We start from the raw sequence: 14,753 nt of genomic DNA, 5'->3' as shown, positions 1-14,753 counted from the left end.
TAGAGTGGGGCTACGCCTTCGACGTTCATCTCAATGCTTTCTTCCCCATCCTTATCATCATTCATGTCATCCAGTTGTTCCTGTACATGCGTAAGTGCTGTCATCAATATTTATCCCAAGGTGGAGCTCAAGGTCTCAGAGTGTATTGTCTGCATTACAGTTAAGATGGCTGTTCTCAATGTATAGCACACCTCACTGAGACAGTGAAGGTTTTTTTTTTTTCCCCTAGGGATCTGTTGTTATTAAGTATTGTGATAGTGAAAGATATCTTTAACTTTACATTACTTCTCTAGGAGTAAAGGTTCTTCCAGTAGGAGTTGCACCAAAAGATGAACATTCTCGGAAGCCGCAATCCCTCATTATTAAAGGTCACACTACATACACGTATGTTTAATATTTAAGCAAACACAGACATACAAACAAATTTTTAAAATGAAATCAGTGCAAGCAACTTTTTAGTAGATGGTATACGACATTAATTAAGGATATTTCTTCATGCAGACAAGATGTATATTAGAGAAGCTTGTTCGATGATGAAAGTATAACATGTAATCGATGATAATTTCCTGTTTTGTACATTGCTAATGTTTTAGATGCATAGCTTGTGATTAAAAAGTTTTAATGAGCAATTCTATGAGTTTGTTCATAAATTCATGCTTATCCATAATTTTTCCCGTAGCTCTTATTGACCGAGACTGGTTCTTTTCGACGTTGCTTGGCAACACCCTCTGGCTGATTGCTCTTGGTTACTACATCTACATCACCTTCCTTGGTTATAGTGGTGAGTTTGCCATGAGTCAGTATATTTTAATGATGTTTTGATACTGTAAAACGAGGAATGTTCGCAGGCATTTTTATTTTGCGAATTTCGCAAGAGCCAAGATTTGCTAAATTAAAATTCAGTCGAAAGTTCTTGTCTGCAATATATGCGTTGAATGTTAAAAGCAACTCGTGAAAATTTCATGCCACAAAAAAGTCTGTCGGCTCCGATTTGCCAAAATTTCATTCCGCAAAAATAACTTGTTTGACAGTATGCTTTTATTCACTTGGGGTAGCCCCTTCTGTGTACTTACCATTCTCTGTGTTAGCTCTGTCGTAAGTATTACCCCAGCTGTGACAGGTACCCATTAATACACAAAGGTCAAGGGAGACTTACTATAATAATACACTGTTTTCACACCTTGGCCTGCAATAGCTTGATGAACCCGTAACCTGTCTCTGTTCTTCTTTCTGTGCTGCTGAGGCAGGAGTCAGCTGTGAGATTTTCATACAGCATCACAAAGTCTGTGGCCTCTGATTCATTTAGCGAGAGCCCAGAGACACCTACAATGCCCCCAAATCCACACACAAAAATTGTAGAATACAGATATGGACTGCTCTTCTAGGACATTGTCGATATTATTGCCCCAAGGGATCTCAACTCCATGCTACGATGTATGACCCGAGGAGCTTGCTCCACAGGTCATAGGATGGAGTTGATTGTGAACAAATTGAGGGGTATAGAGGGTGGTTGTGATTATGCATGTTGATTTTTTTTTGTGAGCATGAATATTTATGTTTGCTTTGTGAGGTTGGGAGTAACCTGACCTAATCACCGTCCATATTATATTTCTGCTCAAAAGTCTAAGGCAATCTCGAGGATGAATATTCATCTTATGCTGCAGAAAAGTCTACTAACGTACCATCATTCTCTTTCTTTCTCTCCCATGTCTCAGCACTTCCATTTCTGAGAAGAACAGTTGCGTTGCTGTACCCACCATTCTTGACACTGTTCTGCCTTTACCTGCTCTCCGTCATTCTCGGCTGGAACATCAGCAGATCGGTCATCTATTTCTATGAATACCGTGTCAACTAGTTGACCTGCACCTGGCGTGTGAACTCGTCCACATTTTTGCACATAACTCTGTACATACCTGTATGATAACCTCTTGAAATGCATTCAGACTTGAGCCTTCTGTGCCGGTCATTAGCGCTGAAAGTCAAGCTAGATATGAAGGGGGCTGTAACTATTTATGAAAAAGATATGTCCAATAACATTGCTTTGAGACAGTATATGTGATTGAGAGACTTAATTGGTGTCATGTACTCAGTAATTGGAGATTGGAGTACCGTTTGTATTTCCCAATGTAAGCAATATGCTATCATTCTGTGGCATTTGTTTTTGTGAGTCTACCAGGTTTGTTTATTGTGTTTTTGCATCTTGGCTAGGTAGTAAAAGTTTCATTTCTAGAGCCAGCATGACATATAAGAGTGCACAGATTACTTTGCCAACATATAATTGCATTGATACAATAAATTATAACTCTTATAAATTATAGCTCAAGCATAGTTAATCACAAACGTAAGGTTTTCACCAGGGAGATGTAATCTTTTTGTACCTCTATAAGAATATGAGATATGATAATAGGTGCAAGATATTACATGCTTATTGTACGAAATGAATATCATGTCAGTGATATCGATGAATATCTAAAATTATCCACCAATATTCTTTTGTTTACATTTATTATCAGGGATGTGAAAATTTAGAGTTTAATCTGATTTAAGATTTTTTTTTTTTTTTTTTTACTGTGCCCAAAACTCACTCTTCAGACTTTTTGGCAATTCAAGTGCCTTGGATTGTTCAGTTTAATACACTTCAGATTTTTTTTTGATACAAGCTTCAGATTTTTTTCTGCAAGTTCTCTCACACTCCTGTATTATATACTTGCATGGACATGAAATACGATAAGTGAGGTGGCATCTTATATATTTATAGCTTTTTTGGCAGTAAGAGCCTGAATCTGGGAGGAAGTATATCAAAGTCACAGAATGGACTATGATCCAGATTCTGTAGGGTCCTCTTGTAATGTGCTGAGAAATTAATATATAACATATTATGTATATTGCAATATGGGTGGCCAGCTAGAAGAAATTATATATTTCTTTTGGGCTTTAAACATAGCAAGGTGCAAAAAAGGGTATATTTTTATCTCTGTCAAAGAAATCTGTGGTGATTTACACTGTATCTGCAAAAATGCCACATATACTTCTCAAGTTGTTAAACAAAATATAATGTTTCAATTACAGACACCATCTATACACTTCATTATTTTTCAAGGGGTCATTATTGATCATAAAAAAGTGCTCCTTAGATTTACATGGAGCAAATACAATTATACTGAATCATTTTATATTATAAAGTAACTGAAAGTCATGGAGAAAGTGGGAGAATGTTGAGAAAGATTGTTACAGTCTAAACAACGGTAAACATTTCTATGATTTCAGTCAGAACACCCTGTTTGTGGAATTTCCATCATTGTTGTCAAAATCCACAATGCATTCAGTGGTTTGCCTTAAGTAGAGTTTGAAATATATTTACAGTGACTGATTGATAAATTGCCCTACATTGACGTAATGAATTTGAATATGTACGATTCATACTCATATTCATGAATTTGAATATGTACAGTGAGTTTGCTAGAATTGTTTAAAACACTTACTGGCCCTCAGTATTTGCCAATCAAGTTTGGGCAAATAGTAGTCCAGAATTAATCATCAAATAGATTTTTTTTTTTTTTTTTTTTTTTTTTAGTATGAGAAAAAAAACCCCGTATGAATGGAAGCTTTATGGAAATTTTTCAGTGTCTTAATACATTCAGCATACACATTTGCAAAAGTCCTGGCTATTAATTCCCATGTGTGTCGCACGTACATTCCAGGCGTAGAGACACTTTCGCACTATATTTTTCCCCCATGATATGAACATTTATTTGTGTAAAAATGTCCATTGTATGTCTTGTTTTGGACAACTGCTTGTGCTAACTTCCAAATTTACTCAGAAGAAATGGCAGTTATGGAGAGCATCTAATTTAGATACACTGTACCTTCAAATAAGAATGTTCTAGGAGGTGTCCAATATTTGTATGAAGTAAAGCTTTAGTAACCTAGAAACAATTATAAAGACTCCTTTGAATTTTTTTAAAGTTCTTTCTTTGCCGACCTAGTGTAAGCAACTGTTTTTCAATTTGTGAGTGTTTGGGTATGTGTTTGGGTGTGCACGCCTGTGTTTGTACATTGGTGTTACAACTGTATCACCAAATTTCTGTTCATATGTCGTAAATGTTAGTTTAACATGGTGCACTAATGTGAATATTCAGAGGCTTCAGGTTGAGATAATAGACAAGGAAGTGAACATGAGCTTGGAATTACTATCACTGAATAACTCGAGTATGCTCTTAAATGTAGTTAACAGTACAAAGAGATGAATTAATATTATGTATTGATGTGAAGTGGTGAAGAGTGAAGGGGATACTTTTGCTCATTCCAATAAACGGGGCTGAAATGATGGGAGAACCACAAATTTCATGTTTGCATTAATTGTGTCCTTTCCTCCACAATAATGTGAAATGGCATGCACATTTGGTAGAGAAAAGCACCTTCATTTCTTGAAGCCACCCTTCTCCAAGAAGGTGAGATATGGCATAAAACAACTCACTTACTAAGGAACAATGTATAGAAAAGTATGAAATATGTTCAAAGAGGTGAATTTTTGTTCCATGAAAACAAGAAAGAAAAAGAAATGAGTTATCCACCTCAATTAAGGGTGCAAGTATGCCATTCCCATGTTACAATTTAAATGTTTTCAATTAAGTGATGGACAATCCCATCTCCCTAAGTAACATATCCTTCACAGCACTCAATTCAGTCTGAGAAGTACTCTGAAACTTGGCATAGTTTAATTAACTTCTGATCATGACATGGATTTGCAATATATTACCAAAGGTAATCCTAGCACTGCATTGAATACAGGTGATTCAGAATACGAATACATGTATAAGTGCAACATTCTTTCATGAGTAAAGTGAGATAAATAGAATGATGTCATCAAAATTGGACATAACTTCAGAGTTTTAGAACTGTCCCGTGTCCTAAAGCAGTGTTTCAACTTGCAACCATATATTCAAATTAGCTAAGGTGATCATGTTGTTACTATATATGTTCTTTTTTTCTTTCTTTCATAAGAAAAGGTTTATCCTTCATATCAAATTACTGTTGGGTAATGATAACCTTACAGTTATACCTCTTATAATGAAATAGTTGTAGAAAGAAATTTTGATTTTGTGATACATTTTTTACAAACCAGAAGTGAAGTTGTAAGATGATGATGTCATCACTTCATATAATTTATATGAGTGGATGTAACGAGTATCACTGTTTTATGAAAATATGAGAAACTAAAAACTCAGTGTGTTAGCTTAAAATATCTTATGTCCTTCTTAAGTTAATCATTTACCATATTTCATAAATTTACTCAGTGTATTAAAGTCCATTTGAACATCACGTGGAATAGCAAATTAACATTAGAGTTTTACTCTGAGAGGTCATTGATTTTTTTTTGTCTTTGTTTGATCATGCAATCATACTTTTGTGTCAATACAAGGTACTGTATACGCCGAATATTTCGCGAGGTTTTTATTTTTGCAAATTTCGCGAGTCCGATGCTATTCGCAAAATTAAAGATACGCAAAAATATTGACTCTGATCCTTATGTAACCCCAAAACACTCTTAGCCCATAAATCCGTAAGACACACTGGCCCAGATATTTGGAATAAATTACCCCCTGAATTACGTAACATCAAGTCCATATATTCATTCAAAAAAGCAGTTAAGAACATGTTGATCACACAGTACCAGCACGATCAGTGATGTTCTTTGCAGAAACCCTACCCTATTCATTCTTTATCCCTGGCTTTTATAGTTTGTTCTTGAGACTCTGCACATACGGGATGCACCTGCCTGTGCCCATTCCGCACTCCTCCCATGGTCTTTGTCTCTGATATCTATCATTGTTGTTATGTCGGGCAAGTTACCCTCTTCTATACGCCCTGGTAGGACGCTGAACTGTATATACTTCGTAGTTGTTTTTATTGCTCTTGTATTCTTAATTCAATGTAACTTTTATTTGACAATAGCAACACTGTATCATGTCTATGTGTGCGTGAAATGTGAATACATCACTGTAATCTATAATCATATGTACACCTGTACGTATTTACTGTGAGTTTGATCTGGCAAGCCTGGTATCGGAAGGTTTCTATCACCCTCTTTTTCCTGCTCTTTCTGTCTCTCCTATTATCCCCCTAACCCGCGAGCATCATGTTGGACCCCCTTCTTTTATTGCATTAACGTATTGTATTATCAGTTGCCAAAGGGTCAAGCTTATAGCTTATTATTGGCGACCGTTCTGTATGGTAATTCGTAACACATGTATTGTAATGTTGTCTTAAATGCATTTGTAATCAAAATTGTTGAAATTGTTGAAACTAGCTATAATGAGTTTTATATTTGTATATCATTATGTTTGATTATGTTGAAAAAAAAAATGTAAATGTTGCCATACGGAGAATGAATAAAATCAAATCAAATCAAATCAAAATCAAGTCTCAGAGCAGAGGTGTTAGGTACTCTGCCTACCTCAGAATTTCTGTGGCTTATATACTATCCATTCACCCCTTTCTTGAACATTCTGTAATTTTCTCCCACCTGGAGCTACATACTTGTATGTGCTAGCAAGTCCAAGACTGTTCCAGAAATCCTGGATGATACTTGTTTGTGCTAGCAAGTCCAAGACTGTTCCAGAAATCCTTGATGACTCACTGCCTAACTATGTGCATAACATCCTGCCAAAATAACTACCAATCACATTGGGCTATAGGGACAGTGCCTCACTCAGCCGAATATGAATATGCACTTCCTAGAACATTCTAGACTTGGTGAGAAATCATTCTAGATTGAGTGAGCTGTAATCTATTTCCTGTTACATGCATGTACTGTAGCTACATTGTATACCACCTAGAAAATTCTCCACTGATCTGGTCAGCCTGTATGTACTACAGTAGACCTCGCTTAAGTCGACAACTCGCTTAAGTCGACACGATAAAAAAGTCCCGATTTTTGCCTTTGTTATTCCTTTAAAATTTCTTCGTCTCAGTCGACATTTATAAGTCGACAACTCGCGTAAGTCGACCTGATTTTTGAGTGCCAACTGAGCTAAAATACATGTTAATTCCCTCGTCTAAGTCGACATAATTTTTTCACTCAAAATATTATCGCCATTCTCTGAAAAAGAATTGTTTTCCCGCTCCGATTCGCAGCATTTCTACTCGGTAATTCGCTAGTGTACGGCGCGGTAGCGTTCGCGCCATGCGTCCATTGTCTTGTAGCCAGAGTAGAAAGGGCATACACTCATTTACTAGTACATTGGAGAATTACATGTACCCAAAGTAATTCACTCTCCCCCTCTTCTTCTCGGTATTCTCAAAACGCACAAATTTTGTAAACCTATAGGTCCTAGTAGAGAATCATTATCAGAACATAAAAAAGGTGCTTCCGTTTATCCGAATATTCTTACGTTGATTATTCCGAAGCGGTATTAGAAACCTGGGCCCATTTTTAGAAAATTAATCAAAATGCAACTACATGTAATTAAATGCAACTAAAAATCAAATGCAGGTGTATCAAATCACGTGCAACATTGCACATAAACGCAAGTGCGTTGCTGAAAAGGCTTGTGTTTTGATAATCATTAATATGAAACTAGAAAATAGTTACGAACCTGAAACTCAGTTGCGTTTAAACACAACTCTAAAAATCAAATGAAGTCCATCAAATCACGCACAACGCTGTACGCTTGACAAGCTTGTGCTTGTGCAGGTGCTTGAAGCAGTTGCTTGCAAGCAATTGCTACTTTTATGCATCCGGCCCAAGGTCTCTATCTTTCTCAAGAAGAAGTAGGAAGCAAGAAGACCTTGCAAATAAGAACTCCATGTATACCCTCCCATTATTTTTTTTTCTTCTTTCATGTCGTCTACTTTCTGTTCACTTGCTCAAGTCAGGAAAAACAGCTGTAAAGACGTGAGTGAATGCTCAAGAATGTATACATTAATCACATATCAGGAAGGTGTGATTATTAGGACTAGCTCAGCACAAATTATGATAATCTTGGGATTGACTACATCAATAACTGACTTACTACATTATAATTAAACCCATGGTACTTCATGCTGATAGCTAGAAAGGCAGTTTTGCCTTCAAGCCTTATCCTTAGAACAGAGAAATCTTGCCTGAATTAGGTGATCCGAGTATCCTCTCGGATCACTTTCTGTATCTGTACGGATTCTTTGTTTTTCTTTTTCTTCTTTCTCCTCAAAAGTTGTGCAGAGGTTAGCTCAGAAAGTCCTCTGCCTATCAATTTCAAACTCATACCATATATGTATCATGTCCCAAAGACGACAAATCTAATGTATCATAGTGATCAGTCAACCGTGACGTCACTATGACGTCATTATATGAAAACACATTCTCAATCATATCTCATTAATGGAATGGAATTTTTCAATGAAATTTACGTCACATATATTTCAAGTTATGCGCATTCTACTCATGTTCTCAAAATTCATATTTTCTCTCAAAACGTGCGCATACGCGCGCGTTGAAATATTTGTATCCTCAAATTGAGCTCAATTTTTTTTTTGCACACGTTTCAGACCATTTAGAGCATTTTTTGAAAAATTGAAAAAATCGGACGGACGCGTACGCGCGCGCATATATACGCACACACAGCTCATATGCAATAGAAATTTCTCATTTTTTCACACTTATCGGATGCCTGAAATATCAAGGAATATTTCTACCAAGTTTCAAGTCAATCCGACTCAATATGACGTCATACGGGCCCGTCAAAGTTGAAATTCCGCGCGCGCGTCAATGGCGACATACAGTGCAACTATGCCAAAAAACCGCCAATTTTCAATCCGATTTTACTCGTCAGGATGGATGGTGACCCCCAATTTTCTTTACATATTCTGAAAGCTGATGAGTTGTACATGTCATTTCATGGGTTGGCGATGCTGGAAAAATGATTAAAAGATATCAAATTTCTTAAGAAAATAAAAAGAGTAAATCTTCAAAATGACGTACTCAAATTTCAAGTTCACTCAAGCGTATCTCACTTATCCTTTGCCGATTTTCACCCAGATTTCAATATGTTGTAGCTTATTAAATGTTATTTCATTAATGTGTAACAACATTTTGATTGGATGACGGCATCACCTCGTAAAAATTGATTCAATGTAAGCTTGTCAAATTTGACCAGTTTACGTGTTATCTCTATGGGAGTGCAGTTTTTCTGGAAATGAAAATTGATGTGACTGTCCTTTTCGAGCACTAGCTCACTAGTGCTTCGGAGAATTTCTCCCAGATTTCGATATGTTGTAGCTGAGACTTTGGGCTATTGTAAGTGTGCCCTTTATTTTTTCATACGTTGTCGGGATCACATCCAAAAACTTGGTTGAAATTAAAGCTTATCTTCGATGTATTTTCATATTCCTTTCTTTTTGCAATTTTCTTTGCAATAACTCAAGAAAAACATACCCTATCACCACCATATTTTGCACATGTTTAGGTCATGTCACATACATTTCATAAAATAACAACTACTTTATCAGACGCCATCTTGGGTATGTAAATTAGGGTCAAAGGTCATAAATGTATCATCCTGTATCTTGGTGAATACATGTCCTTTCTTTCCCATATTTTGTACACGTAAAGACCATTTTACAAGGATCATTTCACAAAATAATCACTTTTTGCTCAGATGCCATCTTGTCTGTGGAAAGTGGGGTCAAAGGTCAAATATAATTCATTCTGTATCTTCGTTAGTGTACACGGAATTGTGTACCATAGATGGCAGGTCTGACTCCCTTTTCTAAATGAGAATCCAAACATCACACGGCCAATGTCCACTAAACACAGATGAAACCGGTATGGTCATGCCTGTTGGGATCAGGAGACTCAAACAATTGATTTCCGAACGGATTGGATCACCTAATTTGTCAGTGTTGACAAATTCCGATTCTAGTTCAATTTGCCCTTTGGCTACAAGGAGGTTTTGCCCTCAAACCACTTTTTGAACAGACCTTACCCAGACAACATTTGGACAACATCCGGAGAATAAAATTCCTTGCCTGGGGCAATAAAACCACAGAAGAGAGGGAGGGGTACCGTTTTAACAGACACACACCGAAAACCTTCTCCGGGTAGATTTCCATGAAGGGGGTGTGTCCACTCATGCGACTACCCCAGCCCACCAGCCAGCGATGTCTATTGTTCTGTATTGTGCATATCTAGGTAGGCAATCATGTTAGTGAACAAAAAAGGGTTGAGCTCACTGATCTCAATTTCAAAGAAATCAGTTATTACAGTCCATGCACATGATGGATACACGGTGTGTCAGTCATTCTCTGTCTACATTGGTGTGCATGCATGTTGAGTGTTTCAAAGGAATGTACGGTAGGAACATTCAAATAGTTAAGCGTTGTCAGGGTAATGTCGGGTAATTACCCTAGCTGGCTAGGGCAGAATTTGGCAAAATTTACAGCAATAACGTCTGAGCAACATTTTGCTGGGATCGTTTTAACAGGCAGGGTTAAAAAAATTACCTAGACACTACCCAGACATTGTCGTGGTAACTGTAGTTTGAAAGGCTCTGTTAAAACGGGGCTTTATATAGTTGAAACTTTAAACTTGAACTTGACGTCACTAAGGACAGAGAAATCTTGAATTCAATTTGCACTTCAACTGCAAATGTTGAATCTGTACATTTTATGAAATACACGAATTAATGGATAGAAGGTTAAGGGTCAAAGATCAAGGTCAACTCCTCAAAATTTCACTTTTTCCCTCGAATTGTATTCATGCAATGCCTGCAGGATTTTTCATGAAACTTAATATATGCATGTTAATTACCCAATAGACATTCTCTGGGAAGTTGCTTGCCAGAAGGTCAAAGGTCAAGGCTCAAGTGAAAGTGCTAAATTTCACTTCTTCCTCCATATCTCAAAAGTGACTCAAGGTATAATCATGAAACTTAGTACATATCCACATGTTCTATACCTGCATGACAGTGATTCTTGGAATTTTAGGGTCATAGGGTCAAAGGTCAGGGGTCTAAGGCCAGGCTAAATAAAATGCAACAATTTTACTTTTTAATACTGAAATTACACTTTTTCTCCATACCTTCAAAAATTACTCAATGCATAAACTTATAAAAGGGTCAAAAGTCAAGTAAAAATCCTCAAATCCCCAAATATATGTACCTGTACACTCAGACAATAGCAAACCTAGTTCAAGGAAAGTGAACATTCAACACATTTGTGACATCCTGTCATTTTAATATTTTGCCAGTTATGTGAAACTGACATCACACATAACATTGTCAAGACATACTATAGACCTATTAGGAGAACCATGTACAGTTGAACCTCTCATATCCGGACATGTCGGGACCGGGGCTCATCCGGATAAGGGATTTGGCCGGATACGGGAGACTCAATGCTTTATACATGTACATATACATACACATGTACTGATGTAGCCCATTGTAGTACCACATGTAGTTATGTGTATACTGCAACCTTTTCATTGTTACACTCAGTAACAGACCCCAAATAGAGGTTCGTGTCTGCAAGAATGAAATCATTTTCTTTTATTAGTAGGCCAGCCAAGACGATTTTTATTTCTTTGGAAGGCAAAATTTGTTAATGCTTAGTTTTCCAGCTGAAAGTCTTGCAAAAATACTCAAGTTTAGCGTACGGCCGGATGTCAAGCGCGTTTTTGCCGAAAAATGCCTTTTTTAACACAAAATTTGAAAGAATGTCAAAAATCACGATTTTTATTTTTTTACCGAAATAAGTAATGATTGATAAGTACCTTTCAAACTAGTTATGTGTTATCTTCAATTTCAAGTTTAGAACCTGACTAATATACATTTGAATGTAGAATATTACACGCACATATATGGCGCAATGAAACATAAAAACGGGATTTACTCAAAATTGTACTTTGTAAAATCTACCAATATTTCAAAGTTTTTTTAAACTACCTAAATCAATCTATTCAAAAGTTTTTATTTTTTCGAAATATAATATATGTTCTGATATCTTATGCAGCAAAGAAATTATAAGATAAGGCGAAATATAACTCATTTTATGTTATCCTAAATGGGACGATGTATTTTTACCGGACGCGCATTTTGAATGAAAAATCGAATGTACAGCGTAGGCCCATATATATTGCACATGGTATAGTGCGTGTAGGTATCTATCTTACATACACTTTGTAATTGGCGAAGTCAATGGACAGGTTGGATAGCTGACTGCAAAAACCCTTTGTGGCACCTTGATATGACTGAAATGTGCTTCTTTGCCCCCCCCCCCCCAAAAAAAAAAAAAAAGAAGAAAAGATAATAAAATCAGTAGTGTTGTTACCATGGCAACTGATCATTATTAGGTCACTCCCTGAAAATGTCAAATATTCATGATTGTAAAACGTACGAAAGTGTTGAAACATTTTGTGTGTGTGTGAAAGTGTATCAATCTAACTATTCTATGTTTAACAATGAAACCTAAGAGTTTATATAAATTGTTTACTATGTTCGGAAATGGTTGTCATGGAAATCGTGATAACAAATCACGTGTTACTGGGAAAGATTACGATACCAAATCTCCCATCCTGCATACTCACCCCTTCCCCCAAGAATGCTTTGGAATTCATAATGCATAGTTTGCATTCTCAGGCCCTGAAACGCAGCCCTGCAAGGGATAGGCACGAAATCACTTTTACTTCTGTAATGTTCTAAGGCGAGGTGTTTGCATTTTATTTTGATCTATCCTCCCGCAGAAGACTTGTATTAAATGTTTCTTTTATGATGGTTGATTGTTTTACATGAACGTTGTTTGGAATCCACACTTAGTCGGCGACATAAGAATGTTGTATCCTGGATTTGTGTGAAAAAAAGTAAGGCAAATATCACCCTCAAAAAAGAAAACAAGAAGTAAAAAGGAAGTAGAAGTGAAATGCGTACAATGCAATAACAGCCTCATTTCCCCTTCCCATCATTAAGTCGGTTATATCATCGAGTCTATTTTATATTGCAGATTATATTTATCCTTGGACAAGTTCTATGTCCTTGGAGCAGACATGTAACAAATTGTTTGTTTGCAATTCGATTTTGTTTTCTATATTATCACAACTTTGTGAAAAAAAAAATCACTTCAGTTATCACCAACACTCTAAATTCCCAGTCAACCAACAAAACGTACTACACAATGTGCACACGCCCGCAACCACCGTCTCAAACAGCGTTCACGAACTATATCAACACACAATGAAATACAGTAAACAGTAAACGAGGCAATTTCTCTTTTTTAAAACAATGATTTGCCATTAGCGTACATTTACTAGAATAGCAGCACTTGACATCTATGTTGCTGGTTACCAAAATGCTGATAAAAATACCATACACAGGAAGAACATGCTTGAATCCTGCAAAAAATATACAGTGTATAACTATTTCTCTTCAACAGTATTTCGTTTTGAAAGGTAAAGAACCTCAGTCTCGATTTGTGGACATCTAAAAACAAACAAAAACATCCATCTGAAAAGCATTAAAAAAGAATGAGTCCTCAGTGAAAATGTCTTTCATGAACAAATCTCTGCGACATACATCCAAAGAGTTTGAAAATCAACAATACAAATTGTGCTGACTACATTAACTGCATTGATAACCTCAATTTTTTTGATGTGACATATACTACAGTGTATAATGTGTCCACCATCACAAACGTTACACCAGGTAGAAAAACACCATTTTCTCTATAAGCAATTATTTCAATATCTCTATCTTTTTCACAATTTGTGGTTACATATTCTAGCTAATTATGACTGTACGCTGTTGCATTGAACTTTCGTCAATGTACAACTACCGTAAAGTTCCGTGTATAAGACGCACCCGTGTACAAGACGCACCCCTACTTTCGGACCTAAAATTTAAAAAAAAAAAATTTCCCCGCAAATATTGCGTGTCTCATACATATTAGTTCAGCTCAAAATTTCCCTAGAATGCAGCATGTCTTTGCTCTATTTTTCATTTCCTTTTATACTTTCTTTTAGCGGTATTCATCGGACATCGGCAAAATATGGAAAACGCAAAATGCGAAACTTGTCTCAGTACTCACTTGCTATTGTTTCGCCTTTCAATCGTGGTACATGTGTCATGCATATCGTACTCATGAGTGTACAGTACGATCTTTGCTGTCATACATAGCAGAGGGTGCGTGTCTCGCATATTGACGCATGTCAGACTGGAAGGTTCATTACGAAAAATAAGAAAAACATCAACAAGTGTAGCAGAGGGATCATACGGCGAGATGTACGGTGCGCACGGTAATTACACTCACTGTTGTTTCGCCCGGAGGGATTGCCAGTAACATGTGTGTCTCTTGTACCATGCTTGTATGCACAGTGCTAGCCTTTTGCAAAAGGCAGCTCGCTATAATTTCAGCACACGCACACAGAGAGCAATCGACTTGCACACACAGCGCGCAACGGGCAAGCGCGCTACGATCTGATCGCTGTGTGCACGCGAGTCCATTGCAAAAGCCTCTCTGCTCTGCAGCTGCTACCTTTGCCAAAGGTTTGCTAGCTAGCTAGCTAGCTACAGTGGTGTAGCTATGCTACAGTACAGTATCCTAGCTGGCATCGTGAAATGAAGAGCAAACGCATGCTTCACACATCGTTCATATTTACGGTGACATAGTGTCGATCCTACTCAGTATTTTACAGCTTTTGTCTATGGCCATATTGATACTAGTACATTGATAATTTTTACGGTATCGGTAATTTAGTAATGATACCTGTACATCGCGTATTC

At 36.8% G+C, this 14,753-nt stretch overlaps 1 protein-coding gene across 1 annotated transcript; it reads left to right on the top strand.

The window, feature by feature from the left end:
• The first annotated feature begins 8 nt into the window (after positions 1–8).
• LOC139728295 (protein unc-50 homolog) lies at positions 9–2,020 on the top strand. The gene is made up of 3 exons (XM_071639244.1): positions 9–90; positions 680–781; positions 1,716–2,020. The coding sequence occupies exons 1-3, from the start codon at positions 87–89 to the stop codon at positions 1,853–1,855; spliced, it is 246 nt and encodes an 81-aa protein (XP_071495345.1). The 5' UTR covers positions 9–86; the 3' UTR covers positions 1,856–2,020.
• Positions 2,021–14,753: the final 12,733 nt, after the last annotated feature.

The sequence above is a fragment of the Diadema antillarum genome, unplaced genomic scaffold (genome assembly GCF_040938485.1).
Source record: "Diadema antillarum isolate AM-2024a unplaced genomic scaffold, OU_Dant_1.0 seq00000172_RagTag, whole genome shotgun sequence".
Lineage (NCBI taxonomy): Eukaryota > Metazoa > Echinodermata > Echinoidea > Diadematoida > Diadematidae > Diadema > Diadema antillarum.
Note: the sequence above shows the minus strand (reverse complement) of the source record. Positions and strands in the feature narration are given on the sequence as shown.